The sequence below is a fragment of the Schistocerca gregaria genome, chromosome 1, assembly GCF_023897955.1.
Source record: "Schistocerca gregaria isolate iqSchGreg1 chromosome 1, iqSchGreg1.2, whole genome shotgun sequence".
Classification (NCBI taxonomy): domain Eukaryota; kingdom Metazoa; phylum Arthropoda; class Insecta; order Orthoptera; family Acrididae; genus Schistocerca; species Schistocerca gregaria.
The window spans coordinates 1,022,991,755-1,023,008,557 of NC_064920.1; the positions used below are offsets into that span (position 1 = coordinate 1,022,991,755).

The window sequence follows — 16,803 nt, forward strand, 5'->3', positions numbered from 1 at the left end:
GCGCGAAAATGATGCTAGTTTATAACTTATAATCCGTGATGTTTCAAATAGTCACACTGATACCATTTTTTGCATGTTGGGAAATACTAAATCGTATGGTTCGTAGACGATCTCTAATTTCATGGATAGTTTTATTCACGAATAATGACACGCTTTTGTGCCAAACTGATCATTTTTACGGAGACTGAACGTATTATCACTGATTTCATGAACTCAGCTGTTGGTTTCAAAGGCGACACAAGGTATAATCGGTCTGCCGATAGGAGAATCATAAAAATTAATAATTAAGATATAGAAGCAGTTGATACATCTGTGTATTTAGGACAAGTGGATACAACAACCGGGTGGTAGCGTTAAGTAATAAACTTAATCGCAGTTGGGGAAATGAACGTTGTATTCAGCAGTAAACGTAACATCAATATCCAGCATGTACTGCTAGTACTCACTTGGGGAAGTGAAACCTGGAAGTTAAACGCGAAAACAGCTCACAATTGGGCCACGGAAAAATTCGTGTTATCCATGACAAGAACCCACAGGAAAAAATGGCGACATGATGACTCTAAATAACGAAAATTGTGAAGTCATTCACAGGCATACTAAAAGAAATCCACTAAATTTCGGTTACACGATAAATCACACAAATCTAAAGCCGGGAAATTCAACTGAACAGTTTGAGATTTCAGTTACGAATAACTTAAATTACTACGATCACATAGATAATATTGTGGGGAAAGCAAACCGAAGACTGCACTATACTGGCAGAATACTTAGAAAATGCAACAGCCCTACTTAAATGAGACTGCTTGCACTACAATTGTCCTCCCTCGTCTTGAATGTTGCTGTGAGGTGTGGGATCTGCATCAGATAGTATGTTCCTCCAAGTTTAATTTATTATTACATTGCAATCCCAAAAATGTATTGCTGTCGTAAAACAAAATCTCTACCATTTTATTACTGTATTATACTTCTTAATGGCATATCTAAGATAGTGTTCCATTGTTCACGGCACTGGACTTATCACGACTGTTCGGCGACGAAATCGGAGAACTCAGGAAACAACTATAGTTTGCTACCGAACGTAATATTGCCTTAATTTCAGTTTGCACAACTCAGTCCACACCAGGCACAGTTAACGATGTGTCCATCACTGACGGGAACAAGTGAACAGCCCAGGTACAGGGAACAAACAAAATTTTATTCGTCTCAATTTCCACGGAAAGATCCTCCACATGAAATAAAAGAAAGGATTGCACTTCAGTAAGTGAAGCAAGATGGATGCTAGTCCCTCAGTAAGTGAAACAAATGACGGTCCGTAAATAATGAAAACAGACTTCTAGAATCAAAAAGTAAATAAATTAAGTTCCGTGGTACTTGAAAGACTTACAAACGCATCAGTGAATATAGTCTTTAAGTCTTAAGAGTTTTACATTAAAAACAGTGAATTAAGCTACTGTTGTCACACGCTCTTTAACGAGCAGAGTCTTGAAGTGGTAATAATTGTAGTCTAAAACGGAAAAATTTGTTTCTCACTTCAGGATCAAAAACGAAGAAGAAATCCAAGCTTCATTGAAGAAGAATAAACACTTCACCATTCTTCTCTGAAAAAATATCGAGACCTAACAGTAACGAAACATCTAAGCCCAACAAGGATAGAAACTTTCAGTCTGACACTTCCTTGTCGGCTAAATGATCAACAGTATAATAATACCAAGTCTCAATCAGAACGTTACTGATCACTTAGTGTCCTGTCTCAGGAGGCGGCGCGATTTCCAGAGGTCGAAGGCGTGTAGTGGAGATTTCCAGGCTGCCGGCTGTGACGGAAGTGCTGTCTGGAGCTCGTGCGCTAGCCTAAACAGCCGCCTCACGCACGGATACGTGCGGCGCTATTTTTGGCAAGTGACACGACGGATGCATAAAGACTTGTGGTTTGCCATTTGCTATATCGGAGGCCACAACAAATAGGAACGCGTGCTGTCTACATGACCCCTGGATGCTTCAACATCGCTAGCTCCCCAGGTCGCAGTCACGACCTGGCACAAGTCGGCGTTACCAGTGCTGGCAGAGGCCGTCACTTCCGAGGAACCTATTCGCATCCGCACAAAACGTGACAAGACAATAGTATGACGAATATTCCGCCACTGGCAGCCATAAAGGCCGGCACGTGGACTACACCAGCCAGTTCTTCTCGGCCTCCACAAGAGCGCTAGTCACCTCACCGTCTCAGAACGCTCTCGAAGATCATCACTGGGACCGACGCCGCTGTTCTCACCTTTCATCGTTGATTTCTCTTTGGACTGTTTTAAGGATAGACTTTTCCTTGCTTGTGTTGGACCTAATCAGTATGGCACTCTTGGAACTTGGATTACTTCCCTGCAAATGCATTTTCCTACGAAGTGGTATTACAACGGACTAGAAAGAGTCATGCTACTTCCGATAGCAGCTCTGTCAAGCCTCTGAACCAGTACCTAGTGAGACAGTATTTTGTGCCTTTCGTTATTACCGACGAGGCAGACGTGTTTCGTTGTCAGTGAACCTGTTAAAACTTGATTATTGTTTTCTCTGTGTCCCCGTGAGTGATACTCGCCAACGACCTCTACCGTCATCGTGAATGCATGGTGGACTGGCCTCTCAGTTCCGGCGATGCAAAGTCTCGCGTCGAATGAACAGCAGAGGTGCCTTGAAGTCGCGATAGCTGTTAAGCGTCAATGCCGCTAGTAAAGAATGAAATGATCGTGGGGCATTGTTGGCTTGGAGGCCGCGTCCGGGGAAGTTCGGTCGCCGGATGCATGTCTTATTTCGGGAGGCCCCACATTGGGCGACTTGCGTGTCGTTTATAATGAGGTAATGATGAGGGCAACACAACACCCAGTCCACAGGCGCAGAATATCTCCAACCCGGGTGGGAGTCGAACCCGGGCCCGCTTTGTGATAGACAAGTACGTTACCATGCAGCTAAACGGTTGGACAACGTCGCTAGTAAAACTTTTCTAGAATTCAGTTATTTATTCACAATGAAAGACAGATCGTCTTTCTTTCGCGACAACCTTGGCTGCTGTTCATTCAGCTGCGTGTTGTATACTATCTGACGTCCGTCGAGTTTGAACGCTCCAAGAAATCCCCCCCCACCATCACCACCCTTCCCACCACTCGTTCTAAACGTTCGGAAATGTCTCCGTTTAGCCGGCCGCGGTGGCCATACGGTTCTAGGCGCTTCAGTCTGGAACCGCGCGACTGCTACGGTCGCAGGTTCGAATCCTGCCTCGGGCATGGATGTGTGTGATGTCCTTAGGTTAGTTAGGTTTAAGTAGTTGTAAGATCTAGGGGACTGATGACCTCAGAAGTCTAGTCCCATTGTGCTCAGAGCCATTTGAACCATTTTATCTCCGTTTAGTCGGTGAGTCCATATATGATGGTATAACTGGACAAGCTTTCCCAACCGACTTTTGCGATAATTTAAGCCCAGTCCGTCCTTGAATTGACTCGGTGAGTTGCCACGTAGGGATTCTTCCTATCTGTTATACAGAGATCCATTGTAGTTTTATGTCCTCGTGCAGAGCCGTAGCAGCGCCGTCAGATCCCAAAAGTGCAATACTACTGTCTATATTTAACTTAATGAAGCGGGAAGAATTTTTTTGTGCAAATAATTTTTACACTGAATCCCATTTGGTGCGTTTTTTTAAGAAACACCGTAAAACGAACTTGATTTTAAGCTAACTATTAACGATACGAGAGCATGGTCTACCGCATGACTGCATCGAAAGGTATCCTATCGACAACTGCCGACTACGGCGCACAGTATTTAACTTAGGCATACAATAGGTATAGTTCGTATGAGATCGTACATCTACAGTTATGCCAAAGTTATTCGTTTATTTAATAATAACAACGTTTTCTGTCATTGTAAAGTTACTGAAAGATAGTTTATATGAGCCGTAGACTCCTAATATCAGGGTTGCGAAAAATAGCTTTTTCTAGCGAATATTTACTAATAAAACTTACTTGATTCGCGCCACAATAAATGTACTTTCTCCACGTATCTGTTTGCTAACGTCACGAGCAATTTCTGCCAAATTTGATCACTTACAAAAATTTGCAAAATGGCACTAAATAACATAGGAGGAAGGGTTTAAATTAAAGGAAACGTAATAGAGTTTCAAATTAGGTACAGTTTAACATTTCCCATAAGGTTGTAGAATTTATCTGTGGTTCCTTAGCTGAACCCAAGAGCCTAGCTATAGGGTGTTCCTGCGGGCTTTCCTTCTGACAGTCTAGTTTCGTGGCGTTTAAGAAAAAAACTAGCGCTTTCATCAACAACAATTTTATTTTTCAAAAAATGTTCAATGTTATTTCTCTGTGACACCTGTACAGCCATTTTTCACAAGCCTCTACAAGTAAGCCCAAAGAAAGAAGTTTCCATAGCAAGACAATGCTAAACCAGCTCTTTTTCAAAACCTTTACTCACAATCTTAGGAATTCCTCCGTTTTTGGTACTTCCTCTAGTGTACCGTACATTATGCTGAACAGCCTCGAAGCGTTGTTATTAGGACGTGAAACTAATTATTGGTGTACTTCTTTTTCTAAACTGCATCAATAGCACTGGCTATTTTAGAAGACATCCACACTTTTCGATATCCTCTTCGAATTTGAAGTATAATTACAAGAGAATAAGTGTATGTACTAACACAAGCGATATTTAAAAATGGAGAAAAATGAAGGGACAAGTTTAAGCAATTAAAGGAGAGGAGGCAGATACTCCCTCCTTTTTCTTGACAAATTAATTTTTAACTAACATGTGGATTAAACAATTTACACATAACCGATAATCTTAAACTTTACTATTGCAAAACATATGCATGAAAGGCTAATCTGCCAGTATATAGGAGAATTAATGTAAAATGCAGCAGAATGTAAAAACTTTTTCCATTGTCAAAACATCTAATAGCAAATTAATACGAAACAAATGAATGGGGCGACTTGTGCACGCTGCTACACCGTGGTAGCAGCCTTGTACTTGGATTCACTAGAGTTTAGAAGAATGCAGAGCCAAAGCCAAAAACCAGGGGATTCACTTTGGGGACGGGGAGGAGTGGAAGGGGATAGTTGGAGTTTGGGCACTTTCCTCCATATTCCCATCGACTCTGGGAAAAGCTTTCTCTAAACCTACAAAATCCGTAACATTAAATATGATACAAAAAGAAATAAATTACTACACAACGAGGATGACGTGCTACAGACCGACAGGAAGAATATGTTGTGATATTCAAATGATTAGCTTTACAGAGCATTCACACAAGGGTGGCGCCGGTGGCTACACCTACAACGTGCTGACATGAGGAAAGTTTCCAAACGATATCTCATACACAAATAGCAGTTGACCAGCGTTGCCTGGTGAAACGTTGTTTTGAAGCCTCGTGTAAGTAGGAGAAATGCGTGCAGCCTCGTTTCCGACTCTGATATAGATCGGATTGTATCCTATCGCGATTGCGGTCTACCGTATCGAGACATTGCTGCTCGCAGTGGTCGAGATCCAACGACTGTTTGCAGAATATGGAATCGGTGAGTTCAAAAGGGTAATACGGAACGCCGTGCTCGATCCCGACGGGCTCGTATCACTAGCAGTCGAGATGACAGGCATCTTATCCGCATGGCTGTAACGGATCATGCAGCCACGTCTCGATCCCTGAGTCAACAGATGGGGACGTTTGCAAGACAACAACCATCTGTACGAACAGTTCGACGACGCTTGCAGCAGCCTGGACTATGAGCTCGGAGACCATGGCTGCAGTTACCCTTGACGCTGCATCACAGACAGGAGCGCCTGCGATGGTGTACTCAACGACGAACCTGGGTGGACGACTGGCAAAACGTCATTTTTTCGGATGAATCCAGGTTCTGTTTACAGCATCATGATGGTGGCATCCGTGTTTGGCGACATCGCCGTGAATGCACATTGTAAGCGTGTATTCGTCATTGCCATACTGGCGTATCACCCGGCGTGTTCGCAATGACGGCACTTTGAACATTGGACGTTACATTTCAGATGTTTCACGACCCGTGGCTCTACCCTTCATTCGAACCCTGCGAAACCCTACATTTCAGCAGGATAATGCACGACCGCGTGTAGCACGTGCTGTACGGGCCATTCTGGATACAGAAAATGTTCGAATGCTGCCCTGGCCAGCACATTCTCCAGATCTCTCACCAGCTGAAAACGTCTGGTCAATGGCGGCCGGCGAATTGGCTCGTCACAATACGCCAGTCACTACTCTTGATGAACTTTGGTATCGTGTTGAAGCTGCTTGGGCAGCTGTACCTGTACACGCCATCCAAGCTCTGTTTGACTCAATCACCAGGCGTGTCAAAGCCGTTATTACGGCCAGAGGTGGTTGTTCTGGGTACTGATTTCTCATGATATATGCACCCAAATTGCGTGAAAATGTAATCACATGTCAGTTCTAGTATAATATATTTGTCCAATGAATCATCTGCATTTCTTCTTGGTGTAGCAATTTTAATGGCCAGTGGTGTAGCTATCATTGCTCACTGAAGTTGCCTAGGTAGGCAAGTGACTCTGAAGTCCACTTGCAAGCCAGTCCCTGTCTGATTTCTCATGATACATGCACCCAAATTTCGTGAAAATGTAGTCACATGTCAGTTCTAGTATAATATATTTGTCCCAATGAATCATCTGCATTTCTTCTTGGTGTAACAATTTTAATGGCCAGTAGTGTAGTTATCATTGCTCACTGAAGTTGCCTAGGTAGGCAAGTGCCTGTGAAGTCCACTTGCAAGCCACTCCCTGTCTGATTTCTCATGATACATGCACCCAAATTTCGTGGAAATGTAGTCACATGTCAGTTCTAGTATAATATATTTGTCCAATGAATCATCTCCTTTTTTTTGGTGTAGCAATTTTAATGGCCAATAGTGTAGTTATCATTGCTCACTGAAGTTGCCTAGGTAGGCAAGTGACTCTGAAGTCCACTTATAAGCCAGTCCCTGTCTCATTTCTCATGATACATGCACCCAAATTTCGTGAAAATGTAGTCACATGTCAGTTCTAGTATAATATATTTGTCCAATGAATCATCTGCATTTCTTCTTGGTATAGCAATTTTAATGGCCAGTAGTGTAGTTATCATTGCTCATTGAAGTTGCCTAGGTAGGCAAGTGCCTGTGAAGTCCACTTGCAAGCCAGTCCCTGTCTGATTTCTCATGATACATGCACCCAAATTACGTGAAAATGTAGTCACATGTCAGTTCTAGTATAATATATTTGTACAATGAATCATCTACATTTCTTCTTGGTGTAGCAATTTTAATGGCCAGTAGTGTAGCTATCATTGATCACTGAAGTTGCCTAGGTAGGCAAGTGCCTGTGAAGTCCACTTGCAAGCCAGTCCCTGTCTGATTTCTCATGATACATGCACCCATATTTCGTGAACATGTAGTCACATGTCAGTTCTAGTATAATATATTTGTCCAATGAATCATCTGCATTTCTTCTTGGTGTAGCAATTTTAATGGCCAGTAGTGTAGCTATCATTGCTCACTGAAGTTGCCTAGGTAGGCAAGTGCCTGTGAAGTCCACTTATAAGCCAGTCCCTGTCTGATTTCTCATGATACATGCACCCAAATTACGTGAAAATGTAGTCACATGTCAGTTCTAGTATAATATAATTGTCCAATGAATCATCTGCATTTCTTCTTGGTGTAGCAATTTTAATGACCAGTAGTGTAGCTATCATTGCTCACTGAAGTTGCTTAGGTAGGCAAGTGCCTGTGAAGTCCACTTGCAAGCCAGTCCCTGTCTGATTTCTCATGATACATGCACCCAAATTACGTGAAAATGTAGTCACATGTCAGTTCTAGTATAATATATTTGTCCAATGAATCATCTGCATTTCTTCTTGGTGTAGCAATTGTAATGGCCAGTAGTGTAGCTATCATTGCTCACTGAAGTTGCCTAGGTAGGCAAGTGCCTGTGAAGTCCACTTGCAAGCCAGTCCCTGTCTGATTTCTCATGATACATGCACCCAAATTACGTGAAAATGTAGTCACATGTCAGTTCTAGTATAATATATTTGTCCAATGAATCATCTGCATTTCTTCTTGGTGTAGCAATTTTAATGGCCAGTAGTGTAGCTATCATTGCTCACTAAAGTTGCCTAGGTAGGCATGTAGATGTGAAGTCCACTTGCAAGCCAGTCCCTGTCTGATTTCTCATGATACATGCACCCAAATTACGTGAAAATGTAGTCACATGTCAGTTCTAGTATAATATATTTGTCCAATGAATCATCTGCATTTCTTCTTGGTGTAGCATTTTTAATGGCCAGTAGTGTAGCTATCATTGCTCACTGAAGTTGCCTAGGTAGGCAAGTGCCTGTGAAGTCCACTTGCAAGCCAGTCCCTGTCTGATTTCTCATGATACATGCACCCAAATTACGTGAAAATGTAGTCACATGTCAGTTCTATTATAATACACTCCTGGAAATGGAAAAAAGAACACATTGACATCGGTGTGTCAGACCCACCATACTTGCTCCGGACACTGCGAGAGGGCTGTACAAGCAATGATCACACGCACGGCACAACGGACACACCAGGAACCGCGGTGTTGGCCGTCGAATGGCGCTAGCTGCGCAGCATTTGTGCACCGCCGCCGTCAGTGTCAGCCAGTTTGCCGTGGCATACGGAGCTCCATCGCAGTCTTTAACACTGGTAGCATGCCGCGAGAGCGTGGACGTGAACCGTATGTGCAGTTGACGGACTTTGAGCGAGGGCGTATAGTGGGCATGCGGGAGGCCGGGTGGATGTACCGCCGAATTGCTCAACACGTGGGGCGTGAGGTCTCCACAGTACATCGATGTTGTCGCCAGTGGTCGGCGGAAAGTGCACGTGCCCGTCGACCTGGGACCAGACCGCAGCGACGCACGGATGCACGCCAAGACCGTAGGATCCTACGCAGTGCCGTAGGGGACCGCACCGCCACTTCCCAGCAAATTAGGGACACTGTTGCTCCTGGGGTATCGGCGAGGACCATTCGCAATCGTGTCCATGAAGCTGGGCTACGGTCGAGCACACCGTTAGGCCGTCTTCCGCTCACGCCCCAACATCGTGCAGCCCGCCTCCAGTGGTGTCGCGACAGGCGTGAATGGAGGGACGAATGGAGACGTGTCGTCTTCAGCGATGAGAGTCGCTTCTGCCTTGGTGCCAATGATGGTCGTATGCGTGTTTGGCGCCGTGCAGGTGAGCGCCACAATCAGGACTGCATACGACCGAGGCACACAGGGCCAACACCCGGCATCATGGTGTGGGGAGCGATCTCCTACACTGGCCGTACACCTCTGGTGATCGTCTAGGGGACACTGAATAGTGCACGGTACATCCAAACCGTCATCGAACCCATCGTTCTACCATTCCTAGACCGGCAAGGGAACTTGCTGTTCCAACAGGACAATGCACGTCCGCATGTATCCCGTGCCACCCAACGTGCTCTAGAAGGTGTAAGTCAACTACCCTGGCCAGCAAGATCTCCGGATCTGTCCCCCATTGAGCATGTTTGGGACTGGATGAAGCGTCGTCTCACGCGGTCTGCACGTCCAGCACGAACGCTGGTCCAACTGAGGCGCCAGGTGGAAATGGCATGGCAAGCCGTTCCACAGGGTACATCCAGCATCTCTAGGATCGTCTCCATGGGAGAATAGCAGCCTGCATTGCTGCGAAAGGTGGATATACACTGTACTAGTGCCGACATTGTGCATGCTCTGTTGCCTGTGTCTATGTGCCTGTGGTTCTGTCAGTGTGATCATGTGATGTATCTGACCCCAGGAATGTGTCAATAAAGTTTCCCCTTCCTGGGACAATGAATTCACGGTGTTCTTATTTCAATTTCCAGGAGTGTATATTTGTCCAATGAATTATCTGCATTTCTTCTTCGTGTAGCAATTTTAATGGCCAGTAGTGTAGCTATCATTGCTCACTGAAGTTGCCTAGGTAGGCAAGTGCCTGTGTAGTCCACTTGCTAGCCAGTCCCTGTCTGATTTCTCATGATACATGCACCCAAATTACGTGAAAATGTAGTCACATGTCAGTTCTAGTATAATATAATTGTCCAATGAATCATCTGCATTTCTTCTTGGTGTAGCAATTTTAATGACCAGTAGTGTAGCTATCATTGCTCACTGAAGTTGCTTAGGTAGGCAAGTGCCTGTGAAGTCCACTTGCAAGCCAGTCCCTGTCTGATTTCTCATGATACATGCACCCAAATTACGTGAAAATGTAGTCACATGTCAGTTCTAGTATAATATATTTGTCCAATGAATCATCTGCATTTCTTCTTGGTGTAGCAATTGTAATGGCCAGTAGTGTAGCTATCATTGCTCACTGAAGTTGCCTAGGTAGGCAAGTGCCTGTGAAGTCCACTTGCAAGCCACTCCCTGTCTGATTTCTCATGATACATGCACCCAAATTACGTGAAAATGTAGTCACATGTCAGTTCTAGTATAATATATTTGTCCAATGAATCATCTGCATTTCTTCTTGGTGTAGCAATTTTAATGGCCAGTAGTGTATTTATCATTGCTCACTGAAGTTGCCTAGGTAGGCAAGTGCCTGTGAAGTCCACTTGCAAGCCAGTCCCTGTCTGATTTCTCATGATACATGCACCCAAATTACGTGAAAATGTAGTCACATGTCAGTTCTAGTATAATATATTTGTCCAATGAATCATCTGCATTTCTTCTTGGTGTAGCAATGTTAATGGCCAGTAGTGTAGCTATCATTGCTCACTGAAGTTGCCTAGGTAGGCAAGTGCCTGTGAAGTCCACTTGCAAGCCAGTCCCTGTGTGGTTTCTCATGATACATGCACACAAATTTCGTGAAAATGTAGTCACATGTCATTTCTAGTATAATATATTTGTCCAATGAATCATCTGCATTTCTTCTTGGTGTAGCAATTTTAATGGCCAGTAGTGTAGCTATCATTGCTCACTGAAGTTGCCTAGGTAGGCAAGTGCCTGTGAAGTCCATTTGCAAGCCAGTCCCTGTCTGATTTCTCATGATACATGCACCCAAATTACGTGAAAATGTAGTCACATGTCAGTTCTAGTATAATATATTTGTCCAATGAATCATCTGCATTTCTTCTTGGTGTAGCAATTGTAATGGCCAGTAGTGTAGCTATCATTGCTCACTGAAGTTGCCTAGGTAGGCAAGTGCCTGTAAAGTCCACTTGCAAGCCAGTCCCTGTCTGTGGAGGTTGGTCGTGCCGCCGCGAGTGACGCCCTGTTGGCGCAGGTCTGGACCGGCGGCCTGGAGACAGGAAGTACGAGCGGCCGGGCCGCACGGTGTCCGGCGCCATCTCGCTGGCCGTGGAGCGCGCCAACGGCCGCGGCGGCGAGCTGTGGGCGCGCGGCCACTCGCTGCACTTCGAGGTGGCCGAGACGTACGGCGAGGAGACGACCAGCATCCGGCGCACGGCCGAGCTCTGGCGCCGCAACATCACCGCCTACATCGGGCCGCAGGAGACCTGCGTGCACGAGGCGCGCATGGCCGCCGCCTTCAACCTGCCCATGATCTCCTACGTGAGTACAGCCAGTGCTGTCGCCGCTGCTGCTACACTCTGATCAAAGTATTACACTGAAGTGCCAAAGGTCCGCAGCTCGTGGTCGTGCGGCAGCGTTCTCGCTTCCCACGCCCAGGTTCCCGGGTTCCATTTCCGGCGGGGTCAGGGGTTTTCTCTGCCTCGTGATGACTGGGTGTTGTGTGATGTCCTTAGGTTAGGTTTAAGTAGTTCTAAGTTCTAGGGGACTGATGACCACAGATGTTAAGTCTGATAGTGCTCAGAGCCATTTGCACCATTTGTTTCGAAGAGCCAAGGAAACTGATACACCTGCCCCGCGAACACGCAGAAGTGCCCCAACGCGACTTGGCATGGTTTCGAATAATGACTGATGTAGTGCTGGGTGGAGCTGACACCATGGCACCTGCAGAGCTGTCCACACATCTGTGATAGTGCTAGGTGGTTGTAGATCTCTTATGAACAGCACTTTGCAAGGCATCCCAGATATGCTCAATATTGTTCAAGTCTGGGGAGGTAGGTGGGCAGCGAAATTGTTTAAACTCGGTAGAGATGTTGACGATGATGTTTGCTTTGTGGGGCTTTAGAATGCGCGGTTATCAGCGCCCGTGAAAATTCCCAACCTTTGCTCAGTCCTATCTCTCCTCTTTCATGAATGATGATGAAACGATGAGGGGAGCACAAACACCGAGTCATCTCGAGGCAGGTGAAAATCCCTGATCCCGCCGGGAATCGAACTCGTGACCCCGTGCTTGGAAAGCGAAAACCACGAGATCACGAGCTACCAACAAACTCGGAGACTGTTCCTGGAGCCACTCTGTAGCAATTCTGGATGTGTGGGGTGTCGCATTGGATGCAGGTGATCAATCAGGATGCTTACGTACGTGTCACTTGTCAGGGTCGTATCTACACATATCTGGGGTCCCATATCACTCCAACTGCACACGCCCCACAACATTACAGAACCTCTACCAGGCTGAACAGTCCCCTGATGACATGCAGGGTCCATGGATTCATGAGGTTGTCTCCATACCCATTCACGTCCATTTGAAACGAGACTCCGACCAGCCAATATGTTTCCAGTCAACAACAGTCGAATGTCTCTGTTGATGGGCCCAGGCGAGGAGCAAAGCTTTGTGTCTTACAGTCACCAAGGGTACACGAATGGGTTTCCGGCGCCGAAAGCCCATATCGATGATTTTCCGTTGAATGGTTCGCACGTTGACAGTTGTTGATGAACCCGCATTGAAATCTGTAGCAATTTGCGGAAGGGTTGCACTTTTGTCACGCTGAACGATTCTTTTCAGTAGTCGTTGGTCCCGTTATTGCAGGATCTTTTTTCGGCTGCAGCTTACTCACTAAAATCTTGATAATCTGCCATCATATCAACAGTAACCGATCTAACAATTCCACTGGACACTCGTTGCCTGGTATAGGCGTTTCCACAGTGCGTTATGTGCCTGTTTATGTATCTCTGAACTTGAATACGCTTGCCTATACCAGTTTCTTTGCGCACCAGTGTGTAGTAGGTTGTGAGACGACAGTCAAATATCTCTGAGAGTTCTTTGATTGTTTTTCTGCTCATTTCTTGGCTATTTTTGTGTAGAGAAGAAGATTTCAGATTATCTTTTTAAGAGACTAACGAGCCCAGGTGTTCGTCCCTTCGTCTGGCTTGACCATCAGATCAGGCACAGAAACTCTAGAGGAGGGAAGGTGTCTCCCGGGCATTGCAATTCGCAGAAGCGGTTACAATAAGCCCCTAGTCAACGCAATGCTTGGGCGGCGAATGCTGGTTTCTCCTTCGAAGGAAACTCCCGCTAAGTTCCTACAAGTTCGCTTTGCACAGATTTAAGATTTGGCTGTCACAGCACTGCTGAGCCATCGTGCGATAATTCGTCGCCGTTTCCTCCAGGTGCCACCACCGCCACCTTGCATAGCTGCCAAAAGCCCGATCAATGAGTGGAAGTTGGCTAGCAGCCGATACCAACTTCTTGCGTGATAATATGCGTTCAGTAAACCAACAATGTCAACTTTCTGCGGGGTTTCCCTGTATTCACGAATATAAAACTAAATTTTCGTCGGTCACTGCGGCAATGGCTGGGTGTCCTCATCTCCAAGTGGACTTTTAGGTTTAGAGAAGAAAAGTCTGGGAACTTGCCGGCCAGCTGAAGTGGGAGAGAGACTTGTGGTCCTGACGCAAAGGGGGAGAGGCTTCTTGTCTGGGCACCATTTGGGGCACACATGTGCTGAGATAGGAAGAAGTGCTTCATTTTGCGTTAGTGCTACCCATTTTATAAGCAGTTCACGGCTGAATTTTCTAAGCTACTTGTGCTTCCTGATTAATTACTCGTACATAGTTTAGTGGGTCTTGGACTCGTTTGCTTTGCATTTGAGAGATGCACAGCTATGGAAAGTTTGTAGCAGTCTTCACGTAGATGAGGTACCCACCCATAGTTTTAGAAGGACTTTCATGATTAACTGAGCTTCTAGTGAGCTTCGTATCTTAGTATTTTACGCGACTTCATGGTCATTGCATTGCAGCCATTTCTCAGTCAACATTGTGACACTTTAGGTTCATTTCGTTGGAAACGTATTCTCTACTTACTTCCAGTGAGGCAGCAACTTGATATGATTCAACAAAATTGTAAAAAATATCGAAGTTATGCAGAATTTTCTCTTTATTAACTGATGACTAGTTTCAGACTTTTCGGTCCACTTTCAGATCATTCAGATAAGTGATGCAGCCATGTCAAAGCGACTGTGTGTGGCTGAGTGAGACTTATTATTAAGAAAAGGACCGTACTGTGCTGCATGCAACAAAATATTTTAGTACCTGCAGAAAGGTAGAGTAGTATTGTAAGAGGTATGTTGCAATCAGCCACAAACACACATAGTGTTTGTGCCCAGTGTTCACAAATAATAGATTTTGTTGTATGACTTATGTGGATGATATTATAATGTACTGAAAGGGTCAGAAACTTGTCATCAGTTAATAAAGACAAATTTCTGCGAAACATTGACAGTTTCTTACCATTTAGTAGACTGTATTCTCTGTTATTTGGATGTAGTGTTCGCCTAGATCACAGCAAATAACATATTAAACCCAGAATTGGTTTGAATTTCAGAACGAAATTATTATCTTACAGCTGATCTTGTTGGATGAAGATCTAAAAACAAATATAACCATGCATTATTAATTTGTCTGCCGCGCCGTGACAGTGTTCCACTGGTTGTCTCCAGTAACCAGCGGTTGGCAGACTTCTGTTTCTACAGAGATGGCGGCTGGCCGAATAAGTGCCCTGGACACCGTACCAAACAATGTACAGCTACGGCAGGCTGCGCCATGCCCTAGCAGCACAGCGCGGAGTACAGGGTAGACTAAAGTTTCGAGACCCGGTGACGGTGGCAGTAGCTGCGTCGTAGCGACAGCGTTGTCTTCACGCCATCGTCTGACACAGAGGTCAGCTGTCCGATGAAGACTAACTGACCTCTTTCATTCTCTGAATGTGAAAATATTTTATTCTTGCCAATCCTCATAGGGAGGAAATAAGAGAACTTAGAGCTCTTACAGAAAAATATAAGTAATCATTTCTCCCGCGCTCTGTTACACAGTATAACGGTAGAGAAATAGCCTGAAAGTTGTTTGAAGAACTATCTGCCAGGCACTAAGTGTGTATTGCTTGGTAGTCATGTAGATGTAGAGATCCGTTCTCGGCCAACGGCCTTGCAGCAGTGGCAACATCGGTTCCCGTCAGATCACCGAAGTTAAGCGATGTCGGGCTGGGCCAGCACTCGGATGAATGAGCATCCGTTCTGCTAAGCGCTTTTTGCAAACGGGGTGCACTCCGTCCTTGTGAGGCAAACTGAGGAGCTTCTCGGCTGAGAAGCAGCGGCTCCGATCTGTTAACTGACATACGGCCGGGAGAGCGGTGTGCTGACCACATTCCCTTCCGTATTGGCAGCCAATGACGCCTGTGGGCTGAGGATGACACGGCTGCCGGTCGGTACAGTTGGACTTTCCAAGGCCTGTTCGGACGGAGTTCAGTTTTCGTTTTAGAGCTCACATTTGCAGTGGGAAGGACTTCAAAGGGTAGGTTAGGTTCGTAAATTATAAAGAGACTTCCAGACAGGAAGGTGCCCATAATAAAAGTGACATTATGAAAGTAATATGTTGCACAATGGGTGATACTAACCAGCGCGTAAGTACGAAAGAGGAAGAGAATAAAGTTGGTAAATTGGCGGGTAATCGGAAAGTTGTTATTCTGGTAATGTCGCATTGGGTATCGTTAGTCAGTAACCCTTGCACCTGTAGCCCAGAGCGCTACGCGCCGAAGTAACGTTCGTATTCTTAACAAGCGCTAATGATGACCACTGGGTTTGTCACAGAAAACAAATTATGCAATCTTTAGGGCCTTCCAGCGCAGCGAGTAGAATAGAGTGAACTCACATGTCCCGGGGACGGTGTGATTCCTTGTGTGGTGTAAATGGCAACCGACCCTATTCGCCGGTGCAGTAATTCCTAGGTAAAGAGCACTGCGTAGGTTTTCCTGTCCAATATCCTCCACTTGCAAGGCCGCCTGCTGACCTTAAGGTGTGTGGGCGGATCGGAATGACCGTAGGTGTATTCTGTTCCACTTGCCTGGTTTTTACCTTTCTTTTTTCCTGGAGAAAGCTTGTCTAGGTTTCCCTTAAACGAACGACTCTGTCCTACAAGCACTAGAGTTGTAACACAATATTAAAAGTTTTATTGCCAGGTAGGGTGTTTAGTTCCATGAAACCAACTTTATTCTCTTCCTCTTTCGTACATACGTGCTGGTTAGTATTACCTATTGTGAAACATAGTACTTTCATAATGTCACTTTTATTATTGCCACCTTCCTATCTGGAAGTCTCTTTTTAACTTGAAGCCAAATACCTTTTAATCTTTGGAAATATAAAAAATAAAAAAGACAAATTCTCAGCCTCAGGAATATATATACTTCACATGTAAAACTTGCTGAAGCATCATCATAGGACAGAGAGGCAGTAGCTTTAATATTAGGTACACCGAACTCATCAAATGTCATATAAACAATTTACAGAAGCAGCCGTAGCAATAAACACAAAAATCACTGGACACCCATTTACAAAGATAAAGGAACACCTTAAGATAGTCCACCACTTTCAGAAATCACATGCAATCGACTTAATGGAGTAGCTGGAAATTTTTGTAAACAACGG

At 45.0% G+C, this 16,803-nt stretch overlaps 1 protein-coding gene across 3 annotated transcripts in view; it reads left to right on the top strand.

Moving 5' to 3' along the window:
• The window catches only part of LOC126278966 (guanylate cyclase 32E), an 829,856-nt gene that overhangs the window by 219,377 nt on the left and 593,676 nt on the right, over positions 1–16,803 (top strand). For all 3 annotated transcript variants that reach the window (XM_049979279.1, XM_049979262.1, XM_049979270.1), the window contains exon 3: positions 11,301–11,587. In XM_049979279.1, the coding sequence (XP_049835236.1) occupies positions 11,301–11,587 (287 nt within the window). The remainder of the gene's footprint in view (positions 1–11,300; positions 11,588–16,803) is intronic.